The sequence below is a fragment of the Amblyraja radiata genome, chromosome 18 (assembly GCF_010909765.2).
Source record: "Amblyraja radiata isolate CabotCenter1 chromosome 18, sAmbRad1.1.pri, whole genome shotgun sequence".
Lineage (NCBI taxonomy): Eukaryota > Metazoa > Chordata > Chondrichthyes > Rajiformes > Rajidae > Amblyraja > Amblyraja radiata.
Genome location: NC_045973.1, coordinates 48,177,112 through 48,189,571, shown reverse-complemented (window position 1 = coordinate 48,189,571; position 12,460 = coordinate 48,177,112). Strand labels below are relative to the sequence as shown.

The following is a 12,460-nucleotide window of genomic DNA, read 5'->3' as shown; positions in this document are numbered from 1 at the left end:
TCAATTGGGCAGCAACCACCTGAAAACCAAAATTCATGTTGTGAACACAAAATCATTAAAAAGGCGAGGCAAACAATTGGGCAGCAGCCACCCGACAACCAAAATTCATTTTGTGAACACAAACTCGTTAAAAAGGCGAGGGAAACAATTGGGCAGCAGCCACCCGACAACCAAAACTCATTTTGTGAACACAAACTTGTTAAAAAGGCGAGGCAAACAATTGGGCAACAGCCACCTTACAGCCTCATCGAGGGGACTCACCGTGGAGTAGACGTGCGTTCAGTGTTATTCGCAGCTTAGAGAGCCGTGACCCTCTCGCTTCCTGGGTCTGGCAGAGACTGAGTGAGGGACTACACTTCCAGGTTTAATAGTCCCGCCCCCCCCCCCCCCCCCCCCCGCCGCCAGCGAGGGCAGCAGAGAGAATGGGGATTTTGTTTAAAAACATTAATATCTCTCCGATTTTTCATTGATGTGAAAAATCCTCCGATCCCAGAAGGCAGAGGGTGGCTCTGAGCGAGGTGGCCAAAAATGACGGACGTAGCTGGCGGCGTTCTCTCGGAAATCACACCACAGCGAGCCAAAGGCAGTCAAGATCAGACTTTTAGTAATATAGATACAGAACAGGAGATAAAAGTTCAGTGTGTCTATATACCATAGACCATATATGTACACAATAAATAAACAGATAAAGTGCAATAGGCTCTGCGTCCAGAGAGACTATTGATATATCTTCTTTTTCCGTTTTATGTGAGTACGTTATATTAAACAAGCGTCTCAAATTATTAAATGATTGTCTTTTAGGTATAAACCCCTGGATTTATCAATTTATTAATATATTTACTCAATCTTCTTGCTAAAGTCTTTACTACGATTTTCTGATCTGTATTTAAAAGTGATATGGCTCTGTATGAATCCGGTTCTTCTAGATCTTTATATTTTTTTGGTATAAGCGTAATAGTTGATTCAGCTAATGTTTCTGGTAGTTTACTTCAGCTTCAGGGAGTGATTCTGCGTTGGTTTTCAGCGGTCGTGGCGAGGCGGCGACCTGACAGCAATGGCGGCGAGAGCTCCCACAATTCAAAGGGAGGGAGAAAGTGGCCGACCAGTTGCCGTGGCAGTGCGCATGTGCAGAGCGGCACATGCGCACAACCATGGCCGTTGATGTGCTGGCCGTGGTTGTGTGCATGTGCAGGGGGAGGATGTGCAGGTCGCGGCAGTGTGCATGTGTAAGGCAAATGAGGAGCGAGCGGAGAGCGGAGAGCGGAGACCCGGACATGGATATGGATGATGGGCAGAGACGGAGAGTGACAGAGAGAGAGATAGAGAGGGGGGCCCGCTGAGAGTTGAACGTTGCTTGCCGAGCCGGGCAAAATGGCATGGCATTTAGGTTGTCCGGCCACACTTTAGGTCGCCATTGGCACCTGGGCAACCGCTAATTTCGAGCCCTGGTACGTTAGCAGCAAGTCTTAGGTACCTGCACCCCATATTTTACCTGGTGGTTGCGAGCTTGCAAAAGAGTGCATAAATCAAAAAGCGCACAAATCAAACATATGCCAGCTAAATGAGGGTAAATCACATCATACAACAATATAAAGTTTTCCCTTGTTTTCTTTTTCTTTCTTACTGTTCTGCAAAACTGAACTTGCAAGATAACTTTGAAAGCTGGGGTGTAATTTTGCCAGGCATAAATTTGAGTGAGTTATTGCGAAAATAGGAGCGTGTAAAGGAAACCTCAGTAGTAATTGGCCAGTCAGTTATTCTAAAAATCAAGCTTGCATAAAACGTGATGTGCCTGTACATAGACAATGCTGTAAATGTTGAACTTGTACATTTATGGTTGCTTGATTAAACAACATCCCAGGAGCACCATGGTAAACATCCAAGGCATTGCCTGTTTAACAGAGCCAGGTTTAGGTTTGTTATTGTCATGTGTATCGAGGTACAGTGAAAAGCTTTGTTCTGCATGCTATCCAAACAAATCAGATAATACTGCACATAAATACAATCGTCATTTTTTGTGTGCAATAGATGAAACTAAGGGGAAGGTGCAGAGTGCAGAATATTAAAATGCAGAAGTATTTCTTGCCCACCAAAATAAATTATTTGTGTTGGTTTTAATTGCAGGAGAGTCAAACCCATCAAAAATTCAGGAAAATGTTAAAAATGCTGTACGGGAAAAGTACAATGTGTACGCCCTTGGGTTTGGTTACGACGTGAAATTCAGCTTTCTGGAGAAAATGGCACTGGAGAATAATGGTATTGCACGGCGGATTTATGAGGATTCGGATGCCCCCTTACAACTGCAGGTGAAATTAATGTTAGACTTTTAACATATCGATAATATGGATAATAGATCCCTTCTTGCGGACCAGAATCTCCTCATAACTGCCTCACTGTTGGCAAACATTTCCATTTCCATAACATTTCCACAAATGGGCCCCGACCTCGGGTGTCTCACAGAGGAAGAGGACTTAACTTTCTGGTGCCTTTCCCCACAGTGGAAAGTTTTGATTCTGCTGTGGGGGGACGTTTGTGTTGAACTCTAAAATGTGTTGTGTCCATTTTATTCATTTTTTTTTTTTAACCTTTTTCTATGGTTTGTAATGGAACTTATTATTTAATTTATGTAAAGCACTTTGCTGTTATGTTGTCTGTTTATGATGTCTTGTTTATTCTTCTGTACAACACTTTAGTCAACATTGGTTGTTTTAAAGTGCTTAACAAATAAAGTTGGATTGGATTGGATACAAGTATTGCAGGTCCATACATTGAAGTACTTAGTTTTGCAGGTGGGGTTTGACCTTTGACTGCGCATAAGTGGAAATCTTCACAGTGACACAGCTGGTAGAGATGCTGCCTCACAGCAATAATGGATGGGATTTATATAGCGCCTTTCTAATACTCAATGGAGACCAGGGTTCGATTCTGACCTCCAGTGATGTTAGTGTGGAGTTTGCACGTCTTCCCTGTGACCGCGAGGGCTTCCTCCGGGTGCTCCGGTTTCCTCCCAACTCTCAAGGACGTGTGGCTTTGCAGGTTAATTGGTCCTGCACAATTCCATCTATGTATAGGGAATGGATGAGAAAGTGGGATGACAGAACTGGTGTGAGCGGGTGATCGATGATTGGTGTGGATTCGCTGGGCTAAAGAGCCTAATTCCATGCTCTCCCCCACCCCCCTTCTCTCTCTCTCTCTCTCTTTTTATCAGACTGATTCCTGGGATGTCAGGACTTTTATATAAAGAAAGACTGGATAGACTCGGCTTGTACTCGCTATAATTTAGGAGATTGAGGGGGGATCTTATAGAAACTTACAAAATTCTTAAGGGGTTGGATAGACTAGATGCAGGAAGATTGTTCCCGATGTTGGGGAAGTCCAGGACAAGGGATCACAGTTTGAGGATAGAGGGGAAATCCTTTAGGACCGAGATGAGAAAAACATTTTTCACACAGAGAGTGGTGAATCTCTGGAACTCTCTGCCACAGAAGGTAGTTGGGGCCAGTTCATTGGCTATATTTAAGAGGGAGTTAGATGTGGCCCTTGTGACTAAAGGGATCAGGGGGTATGGAGAGAAGGCAGGTACAGGATACTGAGTTGGATGATCAACCATGATCATATTGAATGGCGGTACAGGCTCGAAGGGCCGAATGGCCTAATCCTGCACCTATTTTCTATGTTTCTATGTTTTTAATAGACATCTCTTTTCCACAGGGATTTTATGATGAAGTGGCAAATCCCTTGCTTTTGGATATTGAAATTCTGTACCCTGAGAATGCCGTTTCAGATTTAACTCAAACCAGTTTTAGACAATATTACGATGGGTCAGAAATCGTTGTGGCGGGCAGGATTTCAGACAATTCTCTACAAATACTTACAGCAGAGGTCAATGCTCAAACAGTAAGTATTAACTGTAATAGCATCGAGCAATCAGTCTGTTGTGTAAAGGAGAACATGTGTAAACAGATATCCTTGGAGGGATGAAGTTCCAATGTGGCATCAGTGTGATTCTAGACCGATCACTGCAGTTTGACTGAATTACCACTTAGTTTTGAACACAATTATACATGACCAGTGATGCTCCAAATCCTGAAAAATAAATATCCATAGTATCCATATCGATTGTATTGATGTTAAAGATACACAATCAATAAACAAAACATTATCTATGATGATGGGACTCATTTGCCCATGTTTCACTGAAAGCTCTCTAAATATTTACTCTCAAAGCACCTGTCCAAATGTCTTTTAAATATTATTATATTACCTGACACAACACACTTCCTCAGGCAGTTCTACCATGTATATAACACCTTCGGTATAGATAATAGACAATAGGTGCAGTAGGCCATTCGGCGCTTCGAGCCAGCACCACCATTCAGTGTGATCATGGGGTACTGATTGGGGCTGATCACCCCAATCAGTACCCCGTTCCTGCCTTCTCCCCATATCCCGGACTCCGCTATTTTTATGAGCCCTATCTATCTCTCTCTTGAAAGCATCCAGAGAACCTGGAAAGCATCCAGAGATGCTTTCAACTATATCAAAGTTGCCCTTCTGATTTTTAATAAACCTTTTCCCTCTCACCTAAAACTTATTGCCACTGTTTCTTCATTCCCCATTCTGGGAAAAAAGACTGTGTGCATGTGCCCTAACTGTAGCCCTCATGATTTTATACATTTCTATAAGATCATTCCACAGTCTCCTACACTCCTGGAATAAAGTCATAGCCTGCCTAACCTCTCCCTGTAACTCATGCCCTCGAATCTTGATATTTAATTTCCTTGTCAGTTTCATTTTCACACCAGTCCATTCATAAATCCTTCTCCATAATGATTGGGACAAAGACCCATCATTTATTTATTTGCCTCGGTGCTCCACAATTTGAGACTTATAACCATATAACCATATAACAATTACAGCACGGAAACAGGCCATCTCGGCCCTACAAGTCCGTGCTGAACAATTATTTTCCCTTAGTCCCACCTGCCTGCACTCATACCATAACCCTCCATTCACTTCTCATCCATATGCCTATCCAATTTATTTTTAAATGATACCAACGAACCTGCCTCCACTACTTCCACTGGAAGCTCATTCCATACCGCTACCACTCTCTGAGTAAATAATTTCCCCTCATGTTACCCCTAAACTTCTGTCCCTTAATTCTGAAGTCATGTCCTCTTGTTTGAATCTTCCCTATTCTCAAAGGGAAAAGCTTGTCCACATCAACTCTGTCTATCCCTCTCATCATTTTAAAGACCTATATCAAGTCCCCCCTTAACCTTCTGCGCTCCAGAGAATAAAGACCTAACTTATTCAACCTTTCTCTGTAACTTAGTTGTTGAAACCCAGGCAACATTCTAGTAAATCTCCTCTGTACTCTCTCTATTTTGTTGACATCCTTCCTATAATTAGGCGACCAAAATTGTACACCATACTCCAGATTTGGTCTCACCAATGCCTTGTACAATTTTAACATTACATCCCAGCTTCTATACTCAATGCTCTGATTTATAAAGGCTAGCATACTAAAAGCTTTCTTTACCACCCTATCTATATGAGATTCCACCTTCAAGGAACTATGCACGGTTATTCCCAGATCCCTCTGTTCAACTGCATTCTTCAATTCCCTACCATTTGCCATGTACGTCCTATTTTGATTTGTCCTGCCAAGGTGTAGCACCTCACATTTATCAGCATTAAACTCCATCTGCCATCTTTCAGCCCATTCTTCCAAATGGCCTAAATCACTCTGTAGACTTAGAAATCCTCTTCATTATCTTGGTATCATCTGCATACTTACTAATCCAATTTACCACACCTTCATCCAGATCATTGATGTACATGACAAACAACAAAGGACCCAACACAGATCCCTGAGGCACCCCACTTGTCACCTGCCTCCAACCCGACAAACAGCCATCCACCATTATCCTCTGGCGTCTCCCATTCAGCCACTGTTGAATCCATCTTGCTACTCCTGCATTTATACCCAACAGTTGAACCTTCTTAACCAACCTTCCATGAGGAACCTTGTCAAAGGCCTTACTGAAGTCCATATATACAACATCCACTGCTTTACCCTCGTCGATTTCCCTAGTAACCTCTTTAAAAAATTCAAGAAAATTAGTCAAACATGACCTTCCAGGCACAAATCCATGTTGACTGTTCCTAATCAGACCCTGTTTATCCAGATGCTTATATATATTATCTCTAAGTATCTTTTCCATTAATTTGCCCACCACTGAAGTCAAACTAACAGGTCTATAATTGCTAGGTTTACTCTTAGAACCCTTTTTAAACAATGGAACAACATGCGCAGTACGCCAATCCTCGGGGACTATTCCCGTTTCTAATGACATTTGAAATATTTCTGTCATAGCCCCGGCTATTTCTACACTAACTTCCCTCAATGTCCCAGGGAATATCTTGTCAGGACCTGGAGACTTATCCACTTTTATATTTTTCAAAAGTGTCAGTACTTCTTTTACTTTGAAACTCATAGTATCCATAGCTACTCTACTAGTTTCCCTTACCTCACATAATTCAATATCCTTCTCCTTGGTGAATACCGAAGAAAAGAAATTGTTCAATATCTCCCCCATCTCTTTTGGCTCTGCAGATAGCTGTCCACTCTGTCTCTCCCTCGTTATCCTTTTGCTATTAATATAGCTGTAGAAACCCTTTGGATTTACTTTCACCTTACTTGCCAAAGCAACCTCATATCTTCTTTTAGCTTTTCTAATTTATTTCTTAAGATTCGTTTTACATTCCTTATACTCCTCAAGCACCTCATTTACTTCATGCTGCCTATAATTATTGTAGATCTCCCTCTTTTTCCGAACAAGATGTCCAATTTCCCTTGAAAACCAGGGCTCTTTCCAATTTTTACTGTTTCCTTTCAACCGAACAGGAACATAAAGATTCTGTACTCTTAAAATTTCCCCTTTAAATGTCCTCCATTTCTCTTCTACATCCTTCCCATAAAACAAAATGTCCCAATTCACTCCTTTTAAATCATTTCGCATCTCATCAAAGTTAGCCTTTCTCCAATCAAAAATCTCAACCCTAGATCCAGTTCTGACCCTCTCCATAATTATATTGAAACTAATGGTATTGTGATCACTGGACCCGAAGTGCTCCCCAACGCATACCTCCGCCACCTGTCCCGTCTCATTACCTAACAGGAGGTCCAGCACTGCCCCTCCTCTAGTAGGTACCTCTATGTATTGCTGCAAAAAACTATCCTGCACTCATTTTACAAACTCCAACCCATCCAGCCCATTTACAGAATGTGTTTCCCAGTCTATGTGTGGAAAGTTGAAATCTCCCACAATCACTACCTTGTGCTTACTACTAATATCTGCTATCTCCTTACATATTTGCTCTTCCAATTCTCGATCTCCATTTGGCGGTCTATAATACACCCCTATAAGTGTTGCTACACCTTTCCCACTTCTCAGTTCCACCCAAATAGCCTCCCTAGATGAGCCCTCCAATCTATCCTGCCAAAGCACTGCTGTAATATCTTCCCTGACTAGCAATGCAACACCTCCACCTCTTGCCCCTCCAATTCTATCACACCTGAAGCAACGAAATCCTGGAATATTTAGTTTCCAATTATATTATAATAGAAAAAAAATCACTTGTGACTAAAGTGCACATTGTCAGATTTAAATAAAGGCCTTTTTTTTATACATTTTGGTTTCAATATGTAGAAATTACAACATTGTTTATACATAATTGTCCCCCATTTCAGGGCGCCATAATTTTTGGGACACAGCAATGTCATGTAAATGAAAGTAGTCATGTTTAGTATTTTGTTGCATATCCTTTGCATGCAATGACTGCTTGAAGTCTGCAATTCTTGGACATCACCAATTGCTGGGTGTCTTCTCTGGTGATGCTCTGCCAGGCCTGTATTGCAGCCATCTTTAGCTTATGCTTGTTTTAGGGGCTAGTCCCCTTCAGTATATAAAAGGCATGCTCAATTGCATTCAGATCGGGTGATTGAATTGACAAGAATTGACCATTTTTTAGCTTTGAAAAACTCCTTTGGTGCTTTAGCGGTGTGTTTGGGATCTTTGTTGTGCTGTAGAATGAACCGCCAACCAATGAGTTTTGAGGCATTTGTTTGAACTAGAGCAGATAGGATGTGTCTATACACATCAGAATTCATTATGCTACTACCATCAGAAGTTGTATCATTAATGAAGTGTTCATTAATTGAGTTAGTACCTTCAGTAGCCATATATGCCCAGGCCATAACACCCCCACCATCGTGTTTCACAGACGTGGTGATATGCTTTGGATTTTGGGCAGTTCCTTCTCTCCTCCATACTTTGTTCTTGCCATCACTCTGATACAAGTTAATCTTCATCTCATCTGTCCACAAGACCTTTTTTCCAGAATTGTAGTTGCTCTTTTCAGAACTTCTTGGCAAACTGTAACCTGGCCATCCTATTTTTGCGGCTAACCAATATATCTTGCATCTTGTAGTGTAGCCTCTGTATTTCTGTTCATGAAGTCTTCTACGGACAGTGGTCATTGATAAATCCACACCTGACTCCTGATGAGTGTTTCTGATCTGTCGGACAGGTGTTTGGGGATTTTTCTTTATTATAGAGAGAATTCTTCTGTCATCAGCTGTGGAGGCCTTCCTTGGCCTGCCAGTCCCTTTGTGATTAGTAAGCTCACCAGTGCTCACTTTCTTCTTAATGATGTTCCGAACAGTTGATTTTGGTAAACCTAAGGTTTGGCTGATACCTTGAATAATGTTATTCTTGTTTCTCAGTCTCATAATGGCTTCTTTGACTTTCATTGGCACAATTTTGGTCCACGTGTTGATAAACAGCAATAAAGTTTCCAAAGGTGATGGAAAGACTGGAGGAAAGACTAGGTGCTGAGAGCTCTCTTATACCTGCATTAGGAGGCATTTAAACTCACCTGAGCAATTACAAACACCTGTGACGCCATGTGTCCCAAACATTATGGTGCCTTGAAATGGGGGGACTATCTATAAAATAGCTGTAATTTTTACATGGTGAAACTAAAATGTATGAAAATACCCTTTAATAAAATCTGACAATGTGCACTTTAACCACATGTGATTTTTTAAATTACAAATCTCAAATTGTGGCGTACAGAGGCAAATAAATACATGATGGGTCTTTGTCCCAAACATTATGGAGGGCACTGTAGATGTGACCGATCATTATTCCTTCAGAGAACTTACTCCTGACTGGAACATAATGTCAAAAAAAATGTTTGCAGGATACTTAAAAATTGCTTCAATCACTTTTGTAATGGTTACAGGTATTTTGTACGTAAGCATACAGCCAATTTGAACTCATTGAGATCCCTACCAAAATGGTCAAGAACAGTTGAATTGTTAGACACAAAAAGCTGGAGTAACTCAGCGGGTCTGGCAGCATGTGTGGAGAAAAGGATCAGGTGACGTTTTGGGTCGGGATCCAGAGGGAACCGAGAGATTTGAAAAGATACAATGAATGAAAGATATGCAAAAAGACAGATCAGAGCCAGCAACGATGATCATGAAAGGTGGAGCCCACAAAGGTCCATTGTTGACTGTGGGGAAGGTGATAACGAGTGATACAAACAGTGAATCTCAGCAGGACGAGTGAAACTAGTACATTGCTCCTCAACGGTTGAACTGCTGTTAGTTTTGATTAAAGAGTAAGTGTTACAAGCCTCATAACTGTAGAATATATGAACAAAACACCCACTGTTGGCATTATACAGTATATTCTATCAGTTATTATTTATTGCGATTAAAATTATTTTGCTTAGCAAATAATTATGTTTGTGCTTTTACTGAGTAAGTAATTATAAAATAGCTGCATCTGCTGCATCTGCTATCGAGTGTTCTGGTGTACATTTTGAATAAAGAACAAAGTGTAATTCTTTCCCTGATATTTACAAGATTTTGCTTCTCCTAATTCTTCAACAGGCCAATGAAAATCTGACTTTATCTGCTGATGTGAATATACCAGAGGCTGAGAATATTATTCAACAGCAACAATACATTTTTGGTGACTTTACTGAGCGACTGTGGGCTTATTTGACCATACAGCAACTCTTAGACCAGCGGTAAAGTAATCTGAGATAATGCAATATCAAAACACAATCCAAAAACAATTGTCTACCCAATGCACAATAGTAATTAAAAGTCAATATTTTGGTTGTTTTGTCTTCATAAGCTGTTATCATTATTTTCCAATGTCTCCTAATTATTTTCATATAATATTGATTCCCTGAAGGCAAACAACACATGAATAGTTTACATAATTGCATGATCAGTTATTTATTTGGCCACAAAGCTATTAATTTCATGTGGTGACAATATGTCACCAAGTTAATTTCTATCATTCAAAGACATCAAATGCTGGAGTAGCTCAGGGGTCAGGCAGCATCCTAGAGAATATGGATTTTTGATTGTAATTAACATTCAGTCTGAAGAAGGGTCCTGACCCGATGGCCTCCAGGGATGCTGCCTGACCTGCTGAGTTACTCTAGCACCTTGTGTCTTTTTATGTAAACCAGCATCTGCAGTTCCTTGTTTCTATATTCTAATTTCTATCAATCATTGTGTTCAGGGTTTCTGCAAGAGCAGATGACAAGAAAAACCTCACAGATGAAATTCTGTCACTTTCGCTGAAATACAACTTTGTTACATCACTGACGTCAATGGTTGTTACAAAACCTGAGGATACCAAGGATGAAACCTCTGTGGCTGACAAGCCATCTGATGATGGTAATCTTTGTATAAATCACCCTTCATTAGGCCCTGATTTTGCAATTAGTTTTTATCTTAACTGTCTGCGCAGTATGCCTACGTTTAACTTTAAAAGCAAGATTTTTGATTACAATGAACATTTGCTTTATCAATTAAATAAAAATTTGTGATCTAAAAATGGAAGTAATTCTTCTGAAGCTAGATTTATGACCTCTTAAAATAATTTTAAAAATTGAATTTTACCACTAAATAACTTCTTAAAGAAACTAAAACAGTCCACAATATCTGTGACTACAACAAAATGTATTAATTTTATTAAAATGTCGTTCATTTTAGAGTCATAGAGACATACAGCCTAGAAACATGCTCTTTGGCCAAACTTGCCCACACCGACCAATGTGTCCCATCTACACTAGTCCCATCAGCCTGCGTTTGGCACATATCCTTCCAAACATCCTATCTCTTCACCTGTCTAAATGTTTCTTAAACGTTGCAATAGTGCCTGCCTCAACTACCTCCTCTGGCCTCCTCTGGCAGCCCATAAATCCTTTTGTGCGAAACGTTACCCCTCAGACTCCTATTAAATCTTTCCTCCTTCACCGCATCTTCTCTTAAGTTGTTTCTAACTAAAATGACTCCTCCATTTCTAAAAGAAGCATGCACCCATTTCTTTCCCCAGAATGGGCCCTGAATCCAAACATGGCCTCAGCTTGTCTAAACCAAAACCTGGCATCTTTAACAAAGCACCATCTCTCTCAGTACAGCACTGACACAGCACACAAACACATGTACTCAAGTTAGACAGGCATGCACAATCCTCTGCCAGCAGCAATTGTTCTGTCTGTGTTATTTCTAAATATATTGATGATATTCTTTGCACAAGGCAATTTAACAATATTTTATTATCGTTAGGGATTTCCATCTTTGTCAAACTGTATCCAATATTGCTTCTGAATAGGGAAGAACGACACTGGTAAGGAGTTACACGTCAGGATAGAGTATCAGCATAGTTCATGAGTAATATCGCTGGAGAAACTGGAGGGGGGGAGGGCAGTGGGAGAGAGACAGAGTAAGACGGAGAGAGAGAAAGACAGAGAGACCTAGATGAAATATATATCATAGAATTAAAGTTGCCAAATAAAAAACTGCTTCAATAAACTGCTCCTTTCGCTTTGATTAAATTATATTTTTCAATCTGATGTTTAATTGTTTCAAAGAGCCACTTATCTATTGTTAGCGATGAATAATATTATTTTTGCCCCCCCATAGATGTAATGCTTTAAAACAGTGACATTCTTGAGTCTTCACAAAAGTTGCCCATCAACTTGCCATCAACTTTTTGGTCCCAAACTACTGAAGCTAACACTGAATTTCAACATTTTAGAAAATTATTTGATTCTTAAAAACTGTTGCTAAACTTGGTTCCTTGCAATATTTTGTCAGCTCGAACTGATTACAAATACACGCCATGAACCTTTCCATTTCTTTTATTTTTCAGAGAGACCCGAGCAACGGAGATATTACGCTCCTCCCGCTTCTATCCCATGTAAGTGTATCCTAAAGAGATCTGTGAAACCACTGCAAGATCTGCTTTGTCAATTCAGATACGCGAAAGAAACCCACGGCATTGCTGCCTCGCTTACCAAGGTGTAAAAGATCAAATTCTGTTGCCTTATCGCAGGTTAAGCGAAAAAGTACTCTTCC

The 12,460-nt window shown here is 40.5% G+C and overlaps 1 protein-coding gene across 1 annotated transcript in view; it reads left to right on the top strand.

Annotated features, from left to right (window-relative positions):
• The window catches only part of LOC116983505 (inter-alpha-trypsin inhibitor heavy chain H3-like), a 64,994-nt gene that overhangs the window by 39,236 nt on the left and 13,298 nt on the right, over window positions 1-12,460 (top strand). The window contains exons 12-16 of the mRNA XM_033037319.1: window positions 2,125-2,306; window positions 3,712-3,897; window positions 9,971-10,110; window positions 10,617-10,774; window positions 12,255-12,302. Of these exons, the coding sequence (XP_032893210.1) occupies window positions 2,125-2,306; window positions 3,712-3,897; window positions 9,971-10,110; window positions 10,617-10,774; window positions 12,255-12,302 (714 nt within the window). The remainder of the gene's footprint in view (window positions 1-2,124; window positions 2,307-3,711; window positions 3,898-9,970; window positions 10,111-10,616; window positions 10,775-12,254; window positions 12,303-12,460) is intronic.